This window comes from Chlamydomonas reinhardtii, chromosome 5 (assembly GCF_000002595.2).
Source record: "Chlamydomonas reinhardtii strain CC-503 cw92 mt+ chromosome 5, whole genome shotgun sequence".
Taxonomy (NCBI): Eukaryota; Viridiplantae; Chlorophyta; class Chlorophyceae; order Chlamydomonadales; family Chlamydomonadaceae; genus Chlamydomonas; species Chlamydomonas reinhardtii.
In genome coordinates, this window is record NC_057008.1 from 2813140 (window position 1) to 2837012 (window position 23873).

At 63.1% G+C, this 23873-nt stretch overlaps 6 protein-coding genes across 6 annotated transcripts; 2 read left to right on the top strand and 4 right to left on the bottom strand.

Annotated features, from left to right (window-relative positions):
• The first annotated feature begins 630 nt into the window (after positions 1-630).
• On the top strand, positions 631-4182 carry CHLRE_05g237400v5 (uncharacterized protein). The gene is made up of 5 exons (XM_001697742.2): positions 631-1089; positions 1197-1286; positions 1408-1576; positions 1726-1946; positions 2481-4182. Exons 1-5 carry the CDS (start codon positions 940-942, stop codon positions 2817-2819), a joined length of 969 nt encoding a protein of 322 aa, XP_001697794.2. The 5' UTR covers positions 631-939; the 3' UTR covers positions 2820-4182.
• Positions 4183-4197: 15 nt separating this feature from the next.
• On the bottom strand, positions 4198-7560 carry CHLRE_05g237450v5 (uncharacterized protein). The gene is made up of 10 exons (XM_043062290.1): positions 7483-7560; positions 7249-7319; positions 7113-7179; positions 6842-6981; positions 6486-6595; positions 6198-6291; positions 5895-6023; positions 5500-5611; positions 5209-5300; positions 4198-4922 (listed from the first exon to the last, which is right to left on the bottom strand). Exons 2-10 carry the CDS (start codon positions 7300-7302, stop codon positions 4863-4865), a joined length of 858 nt encoding a protein of 285 aa, XP_042924854.1. The 5' UTR covers positions 7303-7319; positions 7483-7560; the 3' UTR covers positions 4198-4862.
• Positions 7561-9474: 1914 nt separating this feature from the next.
• CHLRE_05g237500v5 (uncharacterized protein) lies at positions 9475-11520 on the bottom strand. Its single transcript, XM_001697681.2, has 2 exons — positions 11233-11520; positions 9475-11096 (listed from the first exon to the last, which is right to left on the bottom strand). Exons 1-2 carry the CDS (start codon positions 11401-11403, stop codon positions 10404-10406), a joined length of 864 nt encoding a protein of 287 aa, XP_001697733.1. The 5' UTR covers positions 11404-11520; the 3' UTR covers positions 9475-10403.
• A 214-nt stretch (positions 11521-11734) lies between these two features.
• CHLRE_05g237526v5 (uncharacterized protein) lies at positions 11735-14340 on the bottom strand. Its single transcript, XM_043062291.1, has 6 exons — positions 14123-14340; positions 13909-14020; positions 13203-13328; positions 12828-12899; positions 12582-12721; positions 11735-12332 (listed from the first exon to the last, which is right to left on the bottom strand). Exons 1-6 carry the CDS (start codon positions 14206-14208, stop codon positions 12239-12241), a joined length of 630 nt encoding a protein of 209 aa, XP_042924855.1. The 5' UTR covers positions 14209-14340; the 3' UTR covers positions 11735-12238.
• Positions 14341-15500: 1160 nt separating this feature from the next.
• Positions 15501-16812, top strand: CHLRE_05g237550v5 (uncharacterized protein). The gene has a single exon (XM_001697741.2). The coding sequence runs from the start codon at positions 15983-15985 to the stop codon at positions 16748-16750; it is 768 nt and encodes a 255-aa protein (XP_001697793.1). The 5' UTR covers positions 15501-15982; the 3' UTR covers positions 16751-16812.
• Positions 16813-16823: 11 nt separating this feature from the next.
• On the bottom strand, positions 16824-23790 carry CHLRE_05g237600v5 (uncharacterized protein). The gene is made up of 15 exons (XM_043062292.1): positions 23629-23790; positions 23317-23419; positions 23147-23208; positions 22767-23019; positions 22601-22647; positions 22336-22409; positions 21994-22120; positions 21302-21771; positions 21036-21087; positions 20602-20727; positions 20310-20438; positions 19968-20093; positions 19204-19755; positions 18087-19043; positions 16824-17866 (listed from the first exon to the last, which is right to left on the bottom strand). Exons 5-15 carry the CDS (start codon positions 22640-22642, stop codon positions 17573-17575), a joined length of 2949 nt encoding a protein of 982 aa, XP_042924856.1. The 5' UTR covers positions 22643-22647; positions 22767-23019; positions 23147-23208; positions 23317-23419; positions 23629-23790; the 3' UTR covers positions 16824-17572.
• Positions 23791-23873: the final 83 nt, after the last annotated feature.

The window sequence follows — 23873 nt, forward strand, 5'->3', positions numbered from 1 at the left end:
TGTGGAAAGTGGCGCACCCGCGCCCGCCAATCCCAGTGCTCCGCACGCCCAGTTGATCCAAAGCTGCTTCAAACCACACTGAAACGGGCAGATTGCTCATTCAGCCTGCAGTTGCCTGTTTCCCCTTATGCGTGCAGCTAAGTGCGCACCTGTCAGATACTCACATTTGAAGCACCCACGCCGACTCGGCACGTTGCCGACCCCTGACGCCCCCCCTGCCCTTCCTGCTGTAGGCGTCAAGGTAGCATTCGATGCCCCCTGCGTGCTTGCACGCTCGGTTTGTACTCTCTTGTAACACCCGCAATCATACGGTATGTGGGCAACCCGGAAAGCGTGAGCAGGAATGTGCAAAGGGCACCTGCTGGCGCCCACGACCTCCTCTGTCCAAGGGGCGGTCGGTAGTCCCTAGCTCCATACGAGCGCCACGAACACCGCTGAGCTATCCCTCTTGGTTCTGGTGCGGATTTGTGCCAGGTTGGCTGGGCTAAGGCCGACATGGGCCCCCGAGCACAGCTGCCCACGTTCTTTTGCGGCCACTCATGGCACCATGCACGCGCCAGTCTTGCCACAATTTCCAGCACTGCTTACCGTCTACCGCCTATTGAAGGTTATTTTGCATGATAAGATCATATGGTATTAGCAGGTCTCTTCACTGCGCACTTCTAGGCGTAAACGTTGCGTTCTACGACACGCAGCGACACTGGATGCCCCCATTGCTCGCCGTCCCCCAACTTCTAGAAGTTTAGCGACACAATAGAATTGCACTGCTAAGGCCGCTATTTGCGGGGAAGGTTGTGGGGGCTTGCTTGTTACAGTTGCTGTCACTGCCAGCAGCCCAGCGCAGGCGGTACGGGCTGCATGGGGCACAAGTCCATGCAGAGGCTCGAGCGCCTCATTAACATGCGCGTACCCAGAACATGGCAATCTAGCTTTGTTAAAATGAGCTCACAAATGCTGAACCGGCAGGCCGTTTCTGCTCGCGCCTTTGGTCGCGCTGCTGGCCGCTCGCGCAGCAGCGTACGCGTGATGGCGTCAGCGAAGCCTCTGACCTTCTCGAAGTACCAGGGCCTGGGCAACGACTTCATCCTGGTGAGCAGCCTGTAGTAGTTAGGCACATGCAGGAACTCTGTCAAAATGGTGGCAGCTCGCTCAACTTGCGCTGATGAGGTTCAGAACGATTTGCGGGCTTCGCGCAGGTTGACAACCGCCACACCAGCGAGCCTGTCGTCACGCCAGAGCAGGCCGTGAAGATCTGCGACCGCAACTTTGGCATTGGTGGCGATGGGGTGAGTCGACGAACAAGGGATCGCCGGCGGCGACGAAAGTTTGGCCACCAAAACCTAGGGACCTCGGTTGCGGCCTCGCTCTTCGTGATCTTGAATTGCGTCCTGAATGCTTCTTGTGCAGGTTATCTTCGCTCTGCCGCCTGTTGGCGACACCGACCTGACGATGCGCATTTTCAACTCGGACGGCTCCGAGCCTGAGATGTGCGGCAACGGCATTCGCTGCCTGGCCAAGTTCGTGTCTGACATCGACAATGCCGCGCCCCGCAAGTACAAGATCCACACCCTGGCCGGTGAGCGGAGGCTTCAGGGCAAGCTACGCTTCTGACGGGACCCAGACCCGACTTGCCAGGTCCTCGTGCCCGACGTCCTCGCCCTCAATTCCATTCCTCTGCGTTCCCGGCCCCCTCCTCATTCTTCGTCTCATACTTTGTCTGGACAGGTCTGATTCAGCCCGAGATGCTGGCTGACGGGCAGGTACGCGTGGACATGGGCACGCCCATCCTGGAGGGGCCCAAGGTGCCCACCACGCTGGCGCCCACCCAGGGCAGCACCGTGGTGCAGCAGGACCTCGTGGTGGAGGGTAAGACCTATAAGGTCACGTGCGTCAGCATGGGCAACCCGCACGCCGTCATCTACAGCTGCGACGGCGAGCCCATCAAGGTAGGGAGCGGCGGCGTGCATTCGTCCACTAGGTGGCCGCGGGGGCAGGTTATTGTTTCCGGCGAGCCTGGGCTTGCATCAGGACACGCCTGTCCACACGAACGCACGCATCAGACCATGCACGCACAAGCAGAGCCCCTTCGGCAGCGCCAGCCGATTTTGCTGGGTGATGTAAAAAAGATAGGGCAAAATCTGAATCAACCATGTCGTTTTCTATCTTGTATTCGTACTATCTGACAGCAAAACGGCAGTGTCGACGAAGGGGCTCTCTGCTACGCGTGTTTGCATGCATACCATAACACATGAAGGCACGACACACGCACGCGCCATGGCTGAGTGATGCTAAATATTGCAATAATCGGAATCTATTTCTGTCGACCGTATTCGTACACTGACAGCCTTTGGCATCCGTGCATGCATTGCAACACATCCTGGCATGTTCGCGTTGCGCAGAATGCTTGCTACCCAGCCTTTCCTCCTTTGCCCGCAAGTATGTGTAGCCTGATATTGCCACATGTCCCCATTCCACTTCAGATTGATGACCTGGACAAGGAGCTTGCGGCCCTGGGCCCCAAGTTCGAGCGCAATGCGGTCTTCCCCGCCCGCACCAACACGGAGTTTGTGGAGGTGATCAGCCGCTCCCACGTTCGCATGGTGGTGTGGGAGCGCGGCGCTGGCCGTACCCTGGCCTGCGGCACAGGCGCCTGCGCGCTGGTGGTTGCGGGCATCCTAGAGGGCCGCGTGGACCGGAATCAGGTGTGCCGCGTGGACCTCCCCGGCGGCCCGCTGCAGATTGAGTGGCGCCAGAGCGACAACCACATTTACATGACCGGCCCTGCCGAGCTGGTCTTCAGCGGCCAGCTCCGGGCGTAAGGCTGCTGCTTGTGGGTGTCTGGGCAATTTTGTTGTATGAGATGCGAGTGATTGCCGAGTATGAGAGCGAATGAGAGTATGAGAGCCGAGAGCGGGAGTGAGAGAGCTGACTGAACCAAAGCAGGATGTGACACTGACCTTGCAAACACTTGACATGCGATGCGCATGAACTGACCAGCTTGAACGAACATGGCGTGCTGAAGTAGGTAGGTGACGGAGGACGCTTAGGTAGGCCAGAGCCCACGTGATGCGTGCGGATTTCGGGAGTGGGGGCACTGATAGCCCAAGACTTCATTTATGCGTTGGGAGCTGAGGCGGCATGAGGTAGTGCACACGTGCCGCCGCGCCTTAACGCTAATTGTTTGCCCAGTTCTTGAACGTCGTGCGTCGTGAAATTGACATACGGCAGGCGCACAACGTACAACCGTATCCATCGCGTGCACTCCCATGCTGTGAGGACAATGGGACACCGGCCATACAAGATTGTTGTCATTGCGGTCTCGGTCATGGAGACATGCATCAGCCCGTCCGGCCGGCCGCTCAATTAAATGATCAATCGGCACACCCTCAGAGCACTAGCAGTGCCTGCTGGGTCGTGCTGCAGGTGTACGCGGGCGCCGAGCTGCGCTGCGTTTTTGGGCTGAGCCCCCCGAGCGAAGCGATCCAGGGGGGGCGAAGCCCCCCAGGATTGCCCCTGTCCGTGCCTGCCTGCCTGCCTGCCTGGTGCCTGCCTGCGTCGACAAAAAGTACCATACTGGCACAAACCGCGAGCGCCACGTATTATTAATTGCTATTCCCTATTGTAGAAAAATAGGCGGCAGGGAAAACTCGGCCGGAGTGAGAAGCGACCTCGCGAGTCCATGGACATCTTGACTTTCTTCAGTCCGCGAGTATAGCTCTCGGGCCCTGAATATCTTACATCCATGTATCAAAACATGTCGACGACAAGCGTCTTGGGGCAAGAATGTCGAAATCTTGTGCAACAGCCGAACCATGCGTGCCGATCCCGCCTTAATTATGTCGCGGCCCCGGATCACGCGCCCGAGCCCCACTAGCCGTTTGTGGTGCTTGTGAGGGATTTGGAATGAGGTATCACGGACTCATGTGTGGAGTGGCGTGGACAGGGCGTGGCGGTGCCTTTGGTATGCCCCTTTGCCAGTCCCGCTGGGCTTGCAAGGGTGCTGTTCATGTCGCCGGTACCCATCGTCACATCCCTTGCTCTAGGGGCTCAGCCCATTTTCCAGCTGTACAAAGCTGACACCCTTTGTTTGGTGCGTTCGGAGCTGGATTGTTGCGTCCATAGGCATAGCGCGCCCCGAGACCCGACTTCGCTGATGCCGTGGCGGTCTGTTCCCGCGAATGTTTCCATCAGCGGCATGGGGGTTTTACTTTACACAAGACGCAGGACACGTGGGGCTTCATCAATCGAAGACACCATGCCCATGCACCAGCAGGATCCAATCAGGGCTGACGCCCCTGCCGTTTCTGATTCGCATGGCGCAATAAATACAAGGCACGCGCATGCGAACTCCGACAATTGTACATATCACACAACGCGTGAAATCCAACAGGGTCAAAACGTGGCAAACAGGAACCGCAGCCTGCCTATGTCTGGAATGCAAGCGGCCAATTACGTCCGCATGCAATCCGGCCTGGCTGCGGCGCCCTTCCCGGTGAACGTCAAAGTTGCACGTGCGGGCATCAGCGTGCCGCGCCGCGTGCACAGGGCCCCACGCACAACCGCACGGCCAACACTGGCATGGTGAGGGAGCACGCGGGGCCCCAACAACGATAAACATGATTTGCGGAGCAGTTTCCAGTTCTTATCAAGCTGCAAGGGCAGTGCCCCGCCGCCACCTAACACTGTACCCGCCGCAGTGACACTCACGTGATCGGCCCTACTACTGAGCACGAAGGCGGCTAAGGCCACACGGGACGGCGCGGGCATCACGCCCGCACATGCACCGCATGGCCGCACCAGCTTGCGCTCACACACCACAGCACACAACGCTCAGACAACGCCAGGCTGGCACTGCCGCCCGCTTAGTCGCGCATCTGGGGAACGATGACACCGTAGCCGCCAGACTCGCGCTTGTACACGATCTGTTGGGAAGGGAAGGGCAGGGACGCAGGTTGCGAGAGCGGAGAGGAGCGAGACATCGCTTGCAAGCGTGCCGCAAGCGCAAAGCTGACTGCGTCTGCAAACGTGCAGGACGCTGAGGGACAAACGACGGAGAGCGTGTTCGCCAAAAAAAACATACCCCTCCTCCCCATGCACTCCGCGCATGCATCCCCACGGCTAGGTCCAATACCGGCATGGCAGCTCAGTGGATATCATTGTTAAAACTGTAGCCTCCCTCAACCCTCGCGATTTCAAGTGCACGCGCACCTGCACGGTGTCGGTGGTCATCTCGCGGAACACGTAGAACGAGTGCCCCACAGCCTCCAGCGCGTCAATGGCCTCCTCCACGGTGATGGGGTCTGCTTCCGAGTGCAGGTGTGGGGCGGAGGCAGGGCAGAAGGGCTTGTCAGCGGCAAGTTGTATCGGACACCCGTGCAAGTGAGGGTGACTCATGACACCCAACTGCCACCACGGCCTGTCACGCAGCACATGGACACTAAGTACGACGGCCCGAACGCGCCCAATGTCCTGCCTCCGCTGCGTCCGCTGCTGGCTTACCGAGCACCACGGTCTTGGAGCGCATGACGTTGGCGGGGTAGATGCGGTTCAGCTCGGCGAACTGGCGCTGCAGCTGCTCCTCCTTGTCAAACAGCTGAGTGTCCATCTTGACCTGAAGTGAAAACAGCGAGGTTGTAACACTATGAACCCAGAAGATGAAGACGGCGGCATGCCAAGGGAAAACTCCAGCGCAGGAACACGAGTACCCCTGGGAACAACCTGCACTCTTGAACTCGCTGGCCGAAGCCAAGGCGTGCCGCCCCCGAACCAGTCCCTGTTCCCGTGCTCTGGGCGTACCCATCTTCGCCCTCCGAGCCATGCAGCAGTCTCCTTCGTCCAACCACACTTCCAGTACCCAGACCCGCACCGTCACGCAGGAACCTTCACGCACGCACCTCCTTGAGGTACTCCTGGAAGTCCTCCTCATCCACGTCCTCCTTGGGGCCGGCGCGGCCGGGCCAGGCGCCGCGGCTGATGGCCTTCTCCTTGATCTTCTGGAGCTTGGCGCGGATCTTGTCGCAAACCTGGAGGTGATGGGGCACACCAGGTAAACGTAGGTGCGCGTTGACAACGCCGCACGTCACCATTTCTATGCAGCTCATGCAGGCGGCGTCAAGCAGGGAGTGCGTTCCGGCCCCCAATTGCCCGCATCCCTGCAAAGCCCACCAGCCCCCAGCCCCCTTGACCGGACTACGCACCAGATCGATGGCAGCGTACAGGTTGTTCTCCGCATCCTCCACGCGCACCACGCCGTTGCGCAACGTGTAAATGGTCACCTCTACCTTCTGCTCCCTGGGGTCCATGAGTTGGTGAGGAGAAATCGTACGGCACGGTCAGTGCATGCACACCAAGCAAGGGCTTCGCCTGGTATACCACCCCTGCGCTGCCGCCCGTTCAATACCAGCCCGTTCCTGTTGAGGCCCACCGCCCATCCTGCGCATGGTGTGGGCTACAGGCTGCTGCAGTAGTCCACAAGCCCCACTCACTTCTTGCCGTGGGTGCCGGTGTCGCCGCCGCGAGCGGACAGCGTGACGTCCACCTCCTTGAGCGTGTGCGAGAAGTTGGCAACGGCCTTAGCAACCTTCTCCTCCACGTACTGCAGGGTAAGGGGATCAGCGGAATAGAAGGGAGCAGAATCAGTACTGGCAAAGTAGCGATTGGACACCGGTGCGATGTGACGGAGTTCGATGGAGCAAACATGGGCAAGGCTGGAGTGTTTGTTGTGCGCCGGGTAGCCGCGGGGAAGGGTGCACTCGTACGCCAGGCGTTTTTGGGGGAGGCTGCCACTGTCACCACCGGGAGCGCACAGGGGCAAGGGAAGACCGCAGCTGGTGGTGCTCACCAGCTTGATGGCATCAGTCACTGGCAGCTTGCGGCCCTGGATGATGATGCGGACAGTGCCCGCCGCAGCCTTGGCAGACTGCGCGCGGACCACGAGCCCGGAGCGGGCGGGCCTCGTGGCCACGACAGCCATGTTCGGCCCTGCGAGTAGACATGATCGCGCGTCCACGTCTTTAGCTCACCAGGTGCGCTGCGCTTAGGCCGGAACAAAGAACCATGGGCATGTCTCGGAGCAGCTGCATACCCGTGACCGCTGCGCCCTTGCAACGCACCGTAAGGCACAGGCACGCGTGTAGAGGCCAGCTGCAGCACGGGCCGGACGGAGACGCGGCCAGAGGCCTGTGCCGGTGGGGGAATTCACTTTTGAGGTCGCGACACAGAACCGACGACAGCACAAACGAACCGTACCTGCTGGCGGCAGGCGATCTGAGCCATACGCTGCTGGTGAAGAGTCAGGGCCATTTCGGAAGTTTGGTGGCCTGCAAGCAAGACCGCGGCATGCAAGTCGAGCTCTGTCAGCAGCTCCCGGTGAGCAAGACGCAATTTCTTGCACGGAACTTCCTATCCTTATTCATCCCGACACAGCACAGGGGAGCCGCGGTGCAGGTTGATAACGCTAGATCGCTATAGGCACGAGCTCACCGGGGACACGCTCGATCACTCTGCTCAAACGTTGAACGTTAAGATAGCTGTTGATAGATTGCTTGGTTTGTAAGTAACAACGCACCCGGTGGCCAGGTGGGGTTTTATAAAATGGGCGCGGATGACACGTCGGTCTCATCGCACAAAGAAAGCGTTTTACGAGACACTTTTGGGGTTTCCTTTGTTACTTACCTTCTGCAATGAGTTTTGCACCTGACGCGATACTCGGAAGAGCTAGCGCGTGCGTGTGCGCGGCAAGCCTTGCTAACCGCAGACCGTCAGCCACCCAGTTCCGGAAGCGCGCGTTCCCCGCCAACTTCTTGCTGCTTCCGCCGAGAGGAGCCGCCCGGCTGCGCGTTCCATTCGCGTGTGTAGCAAGGCGCCCATCAAAAGGAAATTTCCGCAGGTCAGGCGTTTTATACATGGTGCCAGTTGGCCACACCTCCCCTAGTGCACACCGCTGCACAGAGGTGCACCGAGCTAGACAGAGCTGCACTCGGTGCACTGTTCGTCCGCACGGCCCCGTCGTCTCTCCTACCGTGCAACCGGCGTTCAGAGCACCATAGGACAGGATGGGGCTCGTGTACGGGTAGCCGGGTAGCCAGCAAGGTTCACATTGTACTCCTGCCCCCAACCTCCCCAGGTGTGTGCGAAGTGCGGGCGGCGCTTACTCGGCGACGGGCAGCGCTGCCTGCAGGCGGTCGTACCATGGGGGGGCTCACGTGCTCACCAAGTCTAAGTGTGCAACCACTGCGGGACGGTGTGGGTGAGTCCACTTTGCGGGCGGGCGGCTGGCTGGGTGATGGCTGGGTGGCTGGGTGGCTGGGTCACGGCTCAGTGGGGCTCAGTGGGGCTCAGTCGTGGGCTCAGTGGGGCTCAGTGGGGATGACACGTGGATGACACAGCTCAGTGGGTGAGGGCTCAGTGGGTGATGGCTGGGTGACGGCTCAGTCGTGGCTGGGTGACGGCTGGGTGACGGCTCAGTCGTGGCTGGGTGGCGGCTCAGTCGTGGGCTCAGTGGGACTCACTCTCCCCTCCCGACGGTGCAGGGACGTGACGTCAACTCCGCAAGCAACATCCGGCACGCGCTGGTGGAGATGCTGCTGGGGTACAAGCGACCTGCATCGCTGCAGATCGGCGGCGGCAGCGGCAGCGGTGGCGGCGGCGGCGGCGGCGGCGGGGGCGACGGCGGCAGCAGCAGCGGGGGCGCGTGCGCGCATCTTGGTAGCGGAGGGGGCGGGAAAGGCCACATGGAGGAGGAGAGCGCAGCGCCGCCCAAGAAGTGGCGCAAGCGCGCAGGCTGAGGAGCCGGCTGGCGGTGTCTAGGTAGCGGTCCGCGGTGGGGCTGGCAGGGCATGCGTAGCGGCATGACAAGGTTGTGTGCGGCTGTGCTGCGTCTGGCTGCGGTTGGCTCTGCTGTGGCATCGCGATTGCTAGGCACCTGGTTTGGCTATGTGCCTGTGGAAACCGACCCCGGCTATATGTCAGGGCGATGAGGTTGTTCGGCCTCAGACTGTGGAGGGGCTCAGCCCCTGTTCCCGTGACCGGGGAACACTTGTCCCCATGAGAGGGGCTCTCCCCTTCATTGTCCTATGCCTAATTGCGTGAGTCCCGCATACCTACCGGTAGTCATGACGTGGCGGCGGCGTGTGTGCCCCTGAGCTGTGGCCCTTGAGGCTCCAGCGTGTCTGATACCAAAGTGCCTCGCCAGGTTGCAAGGTGCCCTCGTGGGGGTTCCACTGCCAGCCCATACATGTTGGCTCCCGTCATGTAGCCGACAGGGACTCACTCAATTAGCATTCCCAATCACTCACCGACTTACGCCTCCTGGCTGTCAACGCTGTCCTTGTCGCTGCTGGCCCGCGCAGGTACTAGGCCTGTTCACAACACCTATGATCCCGGGGGGGAGGAAACAAAGTGCCAGACCCGATGCCCCGAAATCCCCCGGGACCCCCATTGAGGGGACGACCGACCCCCCCCCCCCGACGGGATCCTATCCATTGAATTCCCCTCAACCCAGCCCACACCGCGCTCAACTCTCTGCCGTGTGACGGTTGGACAGTGTGCATCGGCAGCCTTGTTAAACGTAAATTCATGCGCACCAGCGCTAGAAAGCCCAGCCGTGGCAGTGCGCATGTCGAATGAGGGGTCATGTGCCGACATGTCCACGCCCGGACGCGTACCTTCGCCTTCCCACGCTTTGTTTGTGCTTATTACGGCATCACGTGCAGATGTGAACCTCGCACTGCTGCATTTGGCCCCTGGTTCTGCTTGTGGGGCGCTTCCCGAAATCCGCCAGGATGGGCTCCCGGCGGAGCCCAGGGACGACGACCGACCCCCAACTTTGGCGGCCCAGCGCCCAGGACTTCCTCACCAGACACCCCCTGGCAAAACTAAAAGCACGTGCATCATGCTCTCCTAAAGCTCTGTAATATTGAGCATGGGGTAAGAACCTGAGCTTTCTACCCCCCCCCCCTGATCCCGTACAAATTCAACGGTGCGGTTCGAACGGCAGCGTGAACCGTACCTCACTTCCCCTACAGCGTGCCGCTTCCGGTCCCAGGCTGTCCCGCCGCCCAGGTCCCGCCGCCCGGGTGCCCTACGCGTCTACCGCGGTACCGCCAGCAACCCACAGGTCCGTCCCTCGTAGATCCTGCAGGTAGGCGCCGGTGCCCACACGCATTGCTTTCCCGTACCGTGCGCCTCGCCAACCCGCGAAAGACAGTCCTGCCAACCAGCCCCTCCCATGCCCTACGCCCCTACTGCATCTTGCTTCAAGCACAGGTATCTGCACTTGTGTCCCCCGCTTGTGTCCATCCCCACCCTCACCCGCAATACGGTACACGGTACAAGGAGGTGGTGTTGAAAAACACCGAGTTTTATGAATCAATCCATTTATCCAGGCCAGTCGCACAGTGCCTTTACACCACGAAGACGGGCACGACGAGCACGTGCTCCAGCCGCCCGTTCTTGGCAACTGCCTCGGCCACACGCACCGCCTGCTGCATGGCCTGCACGCGGACCTGCCACTCCACCTCCCACTGGCCGGCTGCCTGCAGGTCCGACACAGCCTGCAGCTCAAGCTGCCACACCGTCTCGGCGATGTACTGCTGCACCAGCCCGCACCCAATCTGGGTCGCGTCGTACCGCCAGCTCAGTGCCTGCTGGAGGGAGTCCGCGGCCCGGGCCTTGAAAGCCTGAGCGGTGTCCCAGGCCTGCTGCACGCCGGGCCAGTGCTTCTGAAATGACTGGTACATCAGGCGGTACGCGCCAGAGCCAGCGGGCTTGTAGGGGGCGATCTCGCCCGAGGACTGGTCGATGATGACCAGGGGGCAGCCGCTCGCGTGCAGGCTGGCGCAGATGGCGCGGTCAAGGGCGTCGGTGGCGCCGTCAGACTGCCCAGCCGCAGCAGGGTTGGTGTCGTGAGCCGAGGCGGTAGGCTCGAGAGCGTCGTCCGCCGGCGAGCCCAGCGGAATCTCAGCAGCGCGCAGCGGCTTGGGCTTGCGCTCGTTGTCAGGTGACACATGCGAAAAGCTGGCCAGGTCGGCGATGTGCATGTCCGCCTCGTCGCCGATAGTCGATGCCGGGCTTGAGGGGCGGTCATCATCGGACACCTGACGTCGATAAGAATGAAGAAAGACAACTTAGACTTGCGTCCAGGAGTCAAACTGACTACATCCTTGTCGCCATGCGCTACGCTCTCGCCCAAAATAAGCACCCAAACAAACTGGGCGAGCTTGCACTACCCACCAGCCGGTCATCGCAGTCAGAATCTTCATGCACAAGGCACTTGGACGCGGCGCAGACGGACAGCGGCACCGGAAGGGTTTGCATGCCGCTGCCGCTGTCCAGGAAGGGAACCGGCACCGCCGACTGCGCCAGGACGGCCACAGCCAGCGCGGACTGGAGCAGCATGGACATCTTGCAAAGCTAGTCCACAGATGGAGCTTAGGGCGAAGGGGGAGATCACGGCAAGGATAACGGGTCGGGAAGCTAGGGTTCAGCGCAGCGCTTCGTAGTTGTAACAGTCAGTAGAGGTAGAGGGCTTTAGTTGCGTAACTGCACAGGCGAAGTGGTGAACATGCAGGAGGCTGCGGATGAATGGGCTTTTATAGCGGGCGGCCGGCATGGGCGGTGGGCCGAGCAAGTGGCAAGGCGAGGCGAGCAGTTTGGTCAAACAACCGCCTGCCTCACCTGTGCCAGAATGCGACCAACGCGCACCAGCGGCCCCAGGCCCTACCGCCGCACAAGCTAATTGTTTATAGTGCTCTGTACCCAACGCGCGCCTGAAACCCACATCGCGCTAGCTCTCACAGCCTGGTCGCCCACCTCGCGAAGTCTCCGCCACACATGGGGCCCCCACCCCGCCCTCGCGCCACCTGCACCGCCGCATGCACCCACCTCCTGCTCCAGCTCGAGCGCAGGCGCAGGCGCCGCGCCGCCCCAGCGCGCCTCAGACTCCAATACCGCATGCGCACTCCTGCACAGCTAGCTTGCTCGCCCAGCAACCTCCTGCAAAGCAGTGGGAACAGGGTGGCAATGTGATCAGTCCATCTGGCTGTGGACTCGCCCCGCACGCCGCGCACATTCCCCAACAGCCCCGATCTGGTACCTTCGGCGTGCGGCAGTGACCTATGCCTGAGCACCCAAACGCTCTAGGCGCATCCGCCTGCCACTCACAAGGAGAAAGCCGTTGACACCTACCTTGCCTGCCAGCGCGCGCGGCTGTGGGGAGTCGGTCGGGACCCCGCCGCCCTCACGCCTCGTGCCGCGCCGCGCAGTCGGTCGCCCCGCTCGCCAGCAGGCAGGGCCGCTCGCACAGCTGCCGCCATTCCCTCGGACCTCGGGCACTGCAAGGGCCAGGAGCGGTGCTGAGGGTGGGCGAGTGAGGGTGGGCGGGTGAGGGTGCTCAGAAGCGCGGGGCCGGCTTTGTGGGGTAAACAGCCAGACATGGTGCACAGCCAGACGCAGGCCTACGCTGGGCAAGGGAGTCATACACAGACAGCGACGGCAAGGACGTGGATGCGGCTTTCTACGACACGGTATTGCTGCCCTCCCTACCGTCTGTCCCCGCCGCTCCTAGCCTGCTCAGTGCCTACCTCAAGCTCCCCTTGTCTGGGGCCGATCCGTCCACTGCATGTGTGCCCGGCCGACTTGCCTGCAGCAGCACCGCACGCAGGGCCTCAGCGGCCGGCGCCAACAGCGCGGCTGAGCCCAAGGGCACCAGCGACATGGCCATCTGGGTCAGCGCCGCGTCCAGGCCTGGGCGGTGCTGCCTCGCAACCGACCCTGTCGGCTTGCTGATGTTGCCGTCGGGCACAACGCCCACCGCGTTGTCCACCTACCCCTCCTCTGGGGTTCCGAGGCGCGGCGCTGCTTGCAGCTTGCGAGGCCGCCGCCCAGTCCATTCCCGCCTCCTGCGCATTACACGACACACAGGGGACCACGTTCACGATGTTGCAGGGCAATTGAGCGCTTCCCGTGTCATGAATGCCAAGCCAGTTGCACTCGGTCGGGTTACGCGCTCCCACACCGACAAGAACTCTACATGTCAGGGGAATACCGGTAGCTGCAGCACACGCCGGGCATGTGGGTCAAAGAGCCAGGGAAGATGTTCTTACGGACCAGCCATACCCCACAACCATACCACAACAACCCAGACCAATGGCCCAAAGGCAACATCATAAAGCCGGGGAAGTTCCCCCCCCCACCGGCCCCACCTCCAGCGCTAGCAGCAGCTCCCTCGCCACCGCCAGGTCTCCAAAGCCCTTGGGTTTGCCCGGCTCCACTAGCACCAGCCAGCCCCCGCAGCGCTCACAAAGCTGCCGCACCAGGGTCAGCTTGGCCTGCGCACGGGGAGAGGCAACGAGGCAGCGCAAGGTCAGCATCGCAAACCACCACCGTCTGTGTGGTGGGACTGATTGCGGCTCAGTTGTGCCGGCACCCAATCATAACTCCCGATGCACTTGAGCTCGACGATAGCAGCATGGCAGCGGTTCGGAGAAGCGCCGTGGACGGATACCATGCCCTCGCCCGTGCTTCCAATAGTCCACACACATATCATTGGCTCCCGGTATGCGTCCCGTAGTCCCCTCCTCCGCGCTCTGGTTCTGGGTCTTGTTTGAGTCGGGTTTGGACTTGGGAATAATAAGCTGCCCCTCCTGTCACCTCACATGCACCAGCGCTCTGCGCTTCCCCGTACCGTATCCTTTACCAACCCCTGCATGTGCATGGCGAGCTCACGTCCTTTCCTGCCCACCCGCCAAACAAACTTGGGTCTCTTTCACGTGTGGCCCTGTCACCCCTCAGCCCAGCTGTGGTCAGGTATTCGGCACGTCTTGGCCCATCACGGCCCAGGCGCTCCGTACCCCCCACCCCACCACCCACCCCTCGCCAGCACGTGCACACTCAACCCTAGCCACCCACCTGCACAGCATAGCTGGACGGTCCGGGGGCTGGACAACGTCCTCGGGCGGCGGGGGAGGCGGAGAGACCAGCGCGCTTGGAGCTCCCGGACGCTGCGAGGCAACGCCACAAGCTGGGCCGGACGTCGGCCGAACCTCACGTCGCTGCCCACCAGTCTCCAGGCCCCAAGCCGCTACGCCATGGTCTCAAGCCATGTGCTGACGCCAGGGCGCGCCTTCCGCCCGGCAGCCGGCCGATCTCCCCCCGAACCCTAATCGCCACGACCGCAGCGCCGCGGCGCCGCAGCGCCGGGTGCCGCATCCCCCATGTAGGTAATGTCGGAAAGTGAGATATGCCATAAGCGCAAGAAGCGGGTGCCGGAAAGCATGTTTGTGGCGTTTCGAGTTGGTTTCACAGGGGATCGGACTTGCTCCTGGCTGGTATGACCTACATTATGTAACGTCTTTATCTGTGAAAAGGCAATATGCGTGTAACATTTGACACGCAGAAACCATGACGTGCGTTGACGGCCAGCGATTGCGCTCCGACAGCTAACGTTTGCAGAGTGACGCCTGGGCCAACCCCACACGCGGGCCCGTGCCTAAGATAATATTGTGTGCATGTACCACTGTAAGCTCAGAGCCTGGTCTGGGCCCCACGTCAATTGTCAGGGCTGTGTGCGTGTTTTGCGTGCCGTGCCCTAACCAGCAGCGGCCTGCAGCCACGGAGGTTTAAGGGAACCCCGTGAGGAAACCCCCACCAAACCCCATTCCCCTCCAGCCCTCTCGCTCTCTCCTTTTTGCAGTCTAGCCGCATTCAGGATCCAGTTTCGCCAACTAGCCCCTTGCACCTCTAGCCCTTACTCCTGCCTATTGCTATGGATTGGGCGCACATGCAGTACGTAGTTGTCCCCGGGCCCCTACAACGTGCCGCTTCCGGTCCCAGGCTGTCCCGCCGCCCAGGTCCCGCCGCCCGGGTGCCCTACGCGTCTACCGCGGTACCGCCAGCAACCCACAGGTCCGTCCCTCGTAGATCCTGCAGGTAGGCACTGGTGCCCACACGCATAGCTTCCCGTACCGTACGCCTCGCCAACCCGCGAAAGGCAGTCCTGCCAACCAGCCCCTCCCATGCCCTACGCCCCTACTGCATCTTGCTTCAAGCACAGGTATCTGCACTTGTGTCCCCCGCTTGTGTCCATCCCCACCCTAACCCGCAATACGGTACACGGGAAGGAGGTGGTGTTGAAAAACACCGAGTTTTATGAATCAATCCATTTATCCTGCCCCTGCCCAGCCCCCTGCGGCCTGCATTGGCCTGCGGCTATCCCCTCCGGACAACAACAGGGCACGGCACACGCTCATACTGAGGCAGGCTCATGGTCGACCCTCACAGCCCCCCTTGCATTCGCCTCGTCAGGTCCGCAGCAGCAGTTGCAGTCGCGCCACCACCGTTGACTACAGATGCTAACCAGTTGCATCCCGGTAGCAGGGTCGCAACGCACAAGGCAGGGAGGTCGTCGTCGCGCGGCGTGCCTCAGTCCAGCACCAAATGCTCTCGGCATGCCCAGTTCGGAACGCAAGCACCCACAGTCACCCAGCTGCCAGGCTATTATAATCATTGCATTATTGGCAGAATCGAGGCCGCCATGCCAGTTTCGCCCGCCAGCGAGGTCAGCGCTCTCAGCCTCAATGGCAGAGCGTTCCTGGCACCACAGGCTTGGACATCGCATGATTCAGTGCTAGTAATTATGGATGGATAATTTGCAGCGGCGTGTGCGTTGAACAAAGCGAGCTGGGAGCGCCAAGCTTCCCGCTTTTCGTTGCCCGGTTCAAGGTTGGAAGTCCTGGTCAACGATAGGGCTAACTGACAGCCGGTGGTTGGCACAGGTGAGCCGCGACGAGAGTTTGACCAGTCTGAGGCAATTCCGCTGACCAGTACGGGGCTCAGACTGGCCAGTCGCCGCGCGCCATCGCGATAAATAGCGGTCGTCTTTCACAGGTCAAACAACACTTCAGCAGTGTATACGCCTCCTACCAGCACTTATTCTCCTCCTGCAAGCGTCTTAAGTCCTGTGCCTCGCACTACTTCTGCGACCATGGCCCTTACAATTGCTCGCGTCGCTGTGGGCGCCTTCGCGCTGCCCTGTTTCCTCATCTTCTGCATCTTGATGATTGTGCCCACTGCCCTGATGGTCGGCGCGTGGTCCGCCCTGGCGATGCTGCTCAAGGCCATGCCGGCCTCGAAGTCGGTGCCGACCCTGGGCCGCCAGGACATGCGCATTAGCGATATGGGCGCGGAGCATGTCAGCGAGTCGGCTGAGGCGATGCCCGGCAAGAGTCACTCCGCCCTCGCCGAGCCCGTGCCGGCAACCGCGGTGCCCACCACCGAGACCTTCGACCCCGCCCCCACCTCCGACTGCCCCACCTCCGACTCCTCGTCTACCTCCTCCCTCGCCACAGCCCTGGTGCCCTTCACGCCCCTCACCTCCCTCGACCGCCAAGCCTGCTCCCTCGCCATGTCCGTCACGGACGAGGACACGAAGGAGACCACCACGTACGTGGGCACCCTCGGCCTCGACCTCATCGAGCAGGCCGCCGAGTGCATTGCCCTGTGCGACGACGAGACTGTGATCGCCTCGCACTGGCACCAGCAGATTGAGATTGGCAATGACCTGCGCAAGCAGTTTGCCGCTGCGGGCGGCATGGAGATATGCGCCAAGATCACCGAGTGTGTGAAAGGCTGGACTGCGCTGGCTAACGCCGCCGAGATCAGGAGCCAGTTCTACAGCCTGCGGGCCACGGGCTTCATAATTGCGGCGGCCGGGGGTGCCACGCAGTCGGTGCTGCGGCTGCGGCCCTGCTGAATGGACGACACGCAAAAGTGACACGAGCGTGTGCGCACGTGTGGGCCTCCCATTCAATCAAAACCCGGTGTTTCTCAACACCACCTTACACAGCTCTGAGCGAGGGGCCTTGCTTGGCAAGTTGGCATGTAACACGCCCTCGCCTTCTCCGTCCTCGCCGCCCCCACGCCTCGCCGTCCTCTCGCTATCCTCCCAAGGCCCGCTCCCTCCATACGGCACACACGTGCACGCTGCACATACAGGAGTAATCACCGCCCGCCCGCGCCCACTGTCGCCCTGGCGCGGTCGCACCAGTCACACGGCGGAGCGAATGCAAATATGCATGCTAGCCACACAACATACATGCATGCTCCATGCGCCTCGCCCTCACACACGCTCACTCCGCCCAGCAAACACCATCCATCCATCCTCCCTGGTGTCTCCCAAGCAGTAAGCTTGCAGGGTGCATCAACAGCAGGACAAGATATGTGGTTTCCCCTCGCAAGGGAAGAGTGGGCTGAGCCCACGCCACGTACGTCTCTAGCTAGTCCGAGGCCGCAAGCGTCTACCTCATCTCTCGGGCATGGCCGGGGTAGAGGTAGACGCTTGCGGCCTCAGACTGGATACGTGGCTCAGCCCATTGGCCCGTGACCGGGGAACACTTGTCCGATGCGAGGGAAGACATCTTGTCAACACCGCCTTGCAGGAGGGCAAGCGGTAATACTGTACCAAATGCGCAAATGTTTGTCGTACAAAGTCTGCCTCATAAGCATGTGTACCCCATATGAAACGGCTCTTCAAAACCGCCTACCCGACACTAACTAACACTGCCGGCCCTAGCCCTTAATTGTAGCCGTCCGACCTCACACCTCCCGTGCCCTGGTACGTACTGCCGTGCTCCTTCACCTCCACCTCTGACACGCCCTCCCCCTGTCCCTCCCCCTCCCCGTGCCCAGCCGCCCTCTCCTCCCCAGGCCGCTGCCGCTGCTGCTGCTGCCGCCGCGGCACGGGCCCCACCTCCTTGACTGTGTGGCTGCGCGCGAACCAGTCCGGCCACACGTCGCCCCACCCCAGGTGCCGGGCCAGGCGGTAGGCGGGCACGCCCATCCAGCTGTTGCGCGCGGAGCGGGGAACGACCTGGCGCGGTGCGGTGGCGGGCGGAACGGTGTGGGACATGCACGCAGGGCGTAGATGAGGGGCACGAGCAGAGGTCAGTCGGAATGTGTTCAGGGCTGGGCTGCAAGGGCGCACGCACGCCGCACGGCGGCATGGACGCGACTGACGGCGTGTCGTCTGCCACGGCAGTGACCTACCGGTAACCAACATGGTATGCCCTCGACCACACTGCCGCACGCACCTGCTGCACGGTTCGCCCAGCTGTCGACTCCGCCTCGTCCTGCTCCGCGTGCTTCCCACGCCCCCCATCTGTTGCGGCGCCGCCAGACCGCTGGCCATCGTCCGCGCCACCCGCTGCCTCCAAGCCCTGCCCCTCGCCCTTGCCTGTGCCGGCAGCCTGCTCGGCCGCCACCGCCCCAGCCGCAGCCACGCCGCTGCCTGCTGGCTGGTCCGCAAACAGGTACTGCTGCTGCGGCCCCATGCACATGTCCACAACCACGTGCTTGCCCCGCCGCCGCGGCGGCCGCAGCACCCGGCCCCAGCCGTACGAGGACGCCAGCGCCAGGTGCACCTCAGCCGGCGGCGCCACCACGACCGCCCTGGGGTCCCGGCCTCCTGCAGCGCCTGCGGCGCTACTTTCGTCGTCGCTGTCACTCTCACTGTCGCTGCCTGCAGGAGCGCCGCTGTCGCCGTCCCAGGCGGGTGAGGCTCCCCCAGCCCCGGCGGCGCCATCAGCGGCGCGGCTTGCACTGCCTCCGCCGAGATAGACGCGCCGCAGCAGCTGCGCCTCCGCCGCTGCGTACTCCTCATCGCTCACGTCCTGCCGGCTCAGCCGCGACAGCCGCCCCTCGCTGCCGCCCTGCTCGGCCCCCAGCCCCTCGCTGCCGCCCTGCTCGGCCCCCAGCCCCTCGTCTGCTGCATCTGCACCCGGCTGCCCCGCCTGCAGCAGCGCCGCACGCAGGGCCTCAGCGGCCGGCGCCGACAGCGCGGTTGAGCCCGAGGGCACCAGCGACATGGCCATCTGGGCCAGCGCCGCATCCAGGCCTGGGCGGTGCTGGCTCGCAACCGACCCCGCCGGCTTGCTGCTGTTGCTGCCGGCCACAACGCCCGTCACACCGCCCACCTGCTCCTGCTCCGGGGCCTCGGCCGCGGTGTTGCTTGCCTCTTGCGAGGCCGTCGCCCAGTCCACTCCCGCCTCCTGCAAACCGCATGACGCACAGCCCATTGTAAGCCAGCAGCCATTGCGGCAACAATACGAAATTCATCAGCACCCCCAGTGCCAAGCCATTCCAGCCGCACTGGGTAGGGTCATGCCTCCCGAAACCACCAAGCACTACAAGATTGTCAACGCCACTTGCCTGTAGCGCAAGCAGCCGCCCCACCAGCCCCGGGCCATAAGCAGGATATTTGCGCGTAAACGCAGCGACGGCAGGGCTGCTGCTGCCGCCGACTCCTGGCAGGGGGCCCGCTGCCGCCAGTGCGGCATCAGCAGCAGCAGCAGCACCAGCAGCGGACGAACCCGCTGCGTTGACGCTAGCTGCTGCACCGGCGCTATGCCCAAACAGCGGTGTGCGGGCCCGCTGCTCGCCACGATCACCCGCGCCCTCGCCGTCACTGCTGCTGCCGCCGCCCTTTGGCAGTGCCGCATTCCCTGAAGTGTCAGCCTCTGGCTCTGTCGCCGCCATCCGGTCAATCAGCACCTGCATCAGCACCGCCCGCTGCGGCACACGCAGCCCAGCGGCGGCGGCCGCTGCGGCGGCCGCTGCGGGCTCCGCACTTTCACCGCTGCCGGTGCCCGGCCCTGCCAAGGGTTGCGCCGGCGGAGCAGCTGGGGCATACGCGCGTGCCACCGCCACGCGCCGCTGCGGCCGGGGCCCGCGCCGTATCACCAGGTAGGTGAAGCATTCATCCTGCGTGAGCGTGTGTGTGGGCATGAGCCGGTCTGAGCGCGAGCAAGCGGATGCAATGACTTGTACGGCAGGGTAACTCTTTGACTTTGACGACGAACATTGCACAATGGCAACCTGCAGATGTACAGAATGCAACAGGTTTGAGTTTGCGCACTGGAGGCAGCGCACCGACATCCACCTCTTCCACGTTCGTCCTCTTAAATGATCCGCACCTGCTTGTCCTTGGCGCCGTACCGGCGCGGCAGCGGCGCCCCTGGCAGGCGGCGCTCCGCGGTGTTCCGCATGAAGTCGGGTCGCAGCAGCGTCTGCTCGAATGAGCACCAGGTGCTACGGCCCACCTGGTGACACAGGGTCGAATGGAGCAGCCAACATGATGGACGGATACAGTGTAAGCGCATGCGTGTATGAGTGCATGTGAATAAACATACCGTTCAAAAGAAAGGGCACGCATGGTCGGACAGCAGTGGGGCGCTAAGGGCCGCAGACTCTGCCTGGCGTGCACAAGGAGCCTCGAGTGAGCCGTGTGCCTCATGCGCCCGTTGGCACCGCCTTACCTTCCACAGCGGGCAGGCGCCGTCGTGCGGGCAGGGCGCAACCACGTGCGCCCCCGACCCCGCTAGCTTGGCCGCCGCACGGGCGTCGCCGCGCTCCAACGCTGCCTGCAGCTGCTGACCGCGCCGGGCCTGCAGTTCGTCCGGAGAGCCGAAGGGCGACCGCGTCAACACACAGCCAAGCAATCCTTGAATGTGCTCTCGGACCAACCCCCCAACAACCCGGACGGAAAGTCAAAGCACAATAGCATTCGGAACACATATCACAAAGTCTTGAGCTGCAAGCTGCTCCCACCTCCAGCGCCAGCAGCAGCTCCCTCGCCTCCGCCAGGTCTCCAAAGCCGGCGGGTGTGCCCGGCTCCACTAGCACCAGGGAGCCGCCGCAGCGCTCCCAAAGCTGCCGCACCAGGGTCATCTTGTCCTGCGCACAGCGAGGAAGCAACGAGGCAGCTCAAAGTCAGCACTGTCTACCAGAAGTACGGTAGTGTGCAAGTGACGGGCTGGTCAGATGGTTCTTGAATGCGGGCTGAGCCGCACCTAACCACATACAGATCCCCGCCACAACTCCTTCGCCGCTTCCGCAAGCCAGCAGCGCTGCCGCACTGCCGCACACACCCGTAGAGCCGCACCGACGCCCGCAAGCAAGCGCACATGCACGCTGACGCCCTGACGCGCACTTGTGCCCACACGAGCGGGCGCACTGGCGTCCACACACAGGCACGCACTGACCTCCAGTGTGGGCAGCAGCACCAGCTGGTAGGGCGCAATCACCAGGTCGTACCTGCGGCGCGTGTCAGTGTGCGACACGGGTAGTCAAGCGTGCAAGAGGTCCGGCGGGGAGCGAGCGCGGAGGGCAAGGAGGACAGCAAGGGAGTCGGGGAATGAACAGTAACGACACGCCGCACGGCTGCTGTGGGTGCCTTGCTGTGAGGTGCACGCATCCGACAGGTCAGCGCGATGACCGGATACAGAGTCCCGCGCCCCGACCCGCCTACCTCCTCCGCTGTGACCCGGGCGACTTGTGGACGGGGGCCAGGCCGCGGACCCAGCTGACACGCGGCCAGCTGCCGCCGCCACCAGCAGCAGCCGCGCCCTCAGCGGCACCCGCAGCACCAGCACCAGCACCAGCACCAGCACCAGCACCAGCACCAGCACCAGCACCAGCACCAGCACCAGCACCAGCACCAGCACCAGCACCAGCACCAGCACCAGCACCAGCACGTGCGCCTCCCTTGACGCGCTCGGCACTGTCCAGTTCCACCGCCGCGCTAGAGCCGCCCCTATGCCTCGGGTTCCATGGCCCGAACGAGGCGTGCACAGCAGCAGCAGCCAAGCCGGCGCCGCCGCCGTCCGAACCGCCAGACACGGCGGCCCGGTACCGGCGCTCCAGCCGCGCGCCCAGTGTCTGCCGCATGATGCTCTCCTCCACCGCCACCGCACTCTCCAGCGAGCCCAGCGGCAGCGTCTGCAAGGGCGAAGATGCAGGCGTGGGCGCAGGCGCAGGATCAGGCGTGGGCGCAGGCACAGGTGCAGGCACAGGCACAGGCACCGCAAGGGTTGGCGGCTGACTCCCACTGGCAGCGGTGGCGCTCCGTGCCGCGGAGACCCAGCAGCCGGAAAGTTGCGGCTGCCGGACAAGTGCGGCACGCTTGGAATCAGCCGTGCAGCCGGATCACATGGTTCTTACCTCAAGTGCCGCAATCACCGCCGCGCCGGAGCCGGCGCCATGGATTAGGACCTCCCGCGGCGGCCAAGTGCCGCCACCATCGCCAGAGCCGGTGTCAGCCGCGACCGCTGACCGTGACCCAAGCAGCCTACAAGTGCGGGCGCATAAAAAGACGAGACCCCGGTTTCATAACTCATACGGTATCCCGGATGCAATGGCATGCCTGTGCTGCCCGCCAGCTACCTACCAGACACACGCCTCACTTCACGGCGCTGACAGGCGGGCAGGCAGTGGCCCCCACACCCCTCGCATCGCCACACCGGCCCACGCCTTCCTTCACCCGACCACTTCATAGCCACCCACCCGACAGCCTCCTGCAGCACGCGGCGGCAGGCTGCGTACTCGGGCGCGAAGCGAGCCACGAGGTCGCCAAGCGCCTGTGCATGTTGCCAGAGCCGTGAACGTCGTCGTTACCAGACGGCACACAGCTACACCGGGGGGATGCTTGCGGCTAGGGTCAGCGGCGTTGCAGGCGTGGAATGTGCTCGGGGCGGGGTTGCCACGCCTCCGAGCTGCAGCAAGGCGGGCGGGCCGAAGGAGCTCCTCCGCCGTCCTAGGTCCCACCCACCTGGTCCATAGACTTGTAGTTGGGCGCAATCTTCCTCAGCATGTCAGCTGCAGGCCGAAAACAGAAAGCGGCTGGGTCAAGCGAAGCCCGCGACGATGGCAGAGCGCCCCAACCCAGCTACCCACCCATTCGTAATACCGGCAGTCCACCCAGTGCTCACACCCACCCAGCCGCTCGTTGTCCTCCAGCGGCGGCGGCAGCCCCAGCGCCGCGTTCAGCTCCGCCACGCTCAGGCCGCCCACCTCCCCGCGTTCCAGCGCCTCCCGCGCCGCCGCAAGCTCCACCCCGCGCAACCGTGGCTGGCGGCTGGGGGTGAGCGCTCGGATGGCACGCGGGAAGGGCTGGTTGGCGGGGTTGTCCGAGGCGGGCTTGGATCGCACCGGGGTCAGGCCCCCGCGGTGGGGAGAGTGGCTCAGCTTCTGCGAAGCGCGGAAGTGGGGAAGTGGGGTGGGCTGGCTGGACGGTGGGCCGGGGTGAGGAAGGCGAGCAGGCCAAGACAGTGAAGCGCCGCTGGTGGAAACCAGGGGCCACTGCACGCCGTCCCACCTTGAGCCTGTCCCGGATGTCGGCTGCCAGTCGCCCAGCCTCCCGCGTGGTCACGCCTTGCTCTGTGGGTGAGGCAAGAGCGATTGCGGTGGTGTATGATAGCAGCTGGGGAGGCCGCGTCCGCGGATCCACGCCAGCGCAGAGGCGCACCTGCGCCCGCCCAGACCCACCAGCCAGGACTGCGTCCACCTCCGCCTCTACGACCGCCGGCAGCTTCACCAGAGGCAGGTTGCGGCGGCTTGCTAGCTCCGCTGCCTCGGCCGACACCTCCGCCTGTGCGCATGGCGGCATGGGGTACCCGGACATCGGTCGTGCGCCTGCCGTGCGAAACGGGGCCCCACCGGGAGCCACACGCCTCACTTATGAGTGCTTTAGACCGGTAAATGTACAAACGAGCTAGGCCCTTATACATAGCTGTCTTCACAACAAGGCTCTGCAATACGCCGCGAGCGGCACGAGATGGCAAGCGCACCGCAACTTACCAGTCCATGCTGCTCGCGAATGCTCCTCAGCAACATCACAGATGCGTCACATGATATTCTAGACAGTTTGCGGGCCAGCGCTGCAATCAGCAAGGTCGGAGACGACGCACTCGACTGCATGGCTTCCAGTGGCAGTCTAAGCAGACCTAGGTCAGCATTGCTTTATGCATGGAAACAATATAATCGGAAGATAAGCTGAGCGGGCAACGGTGCAGACCTGACTGGAAAGTGGCGTGCTGTGCTCA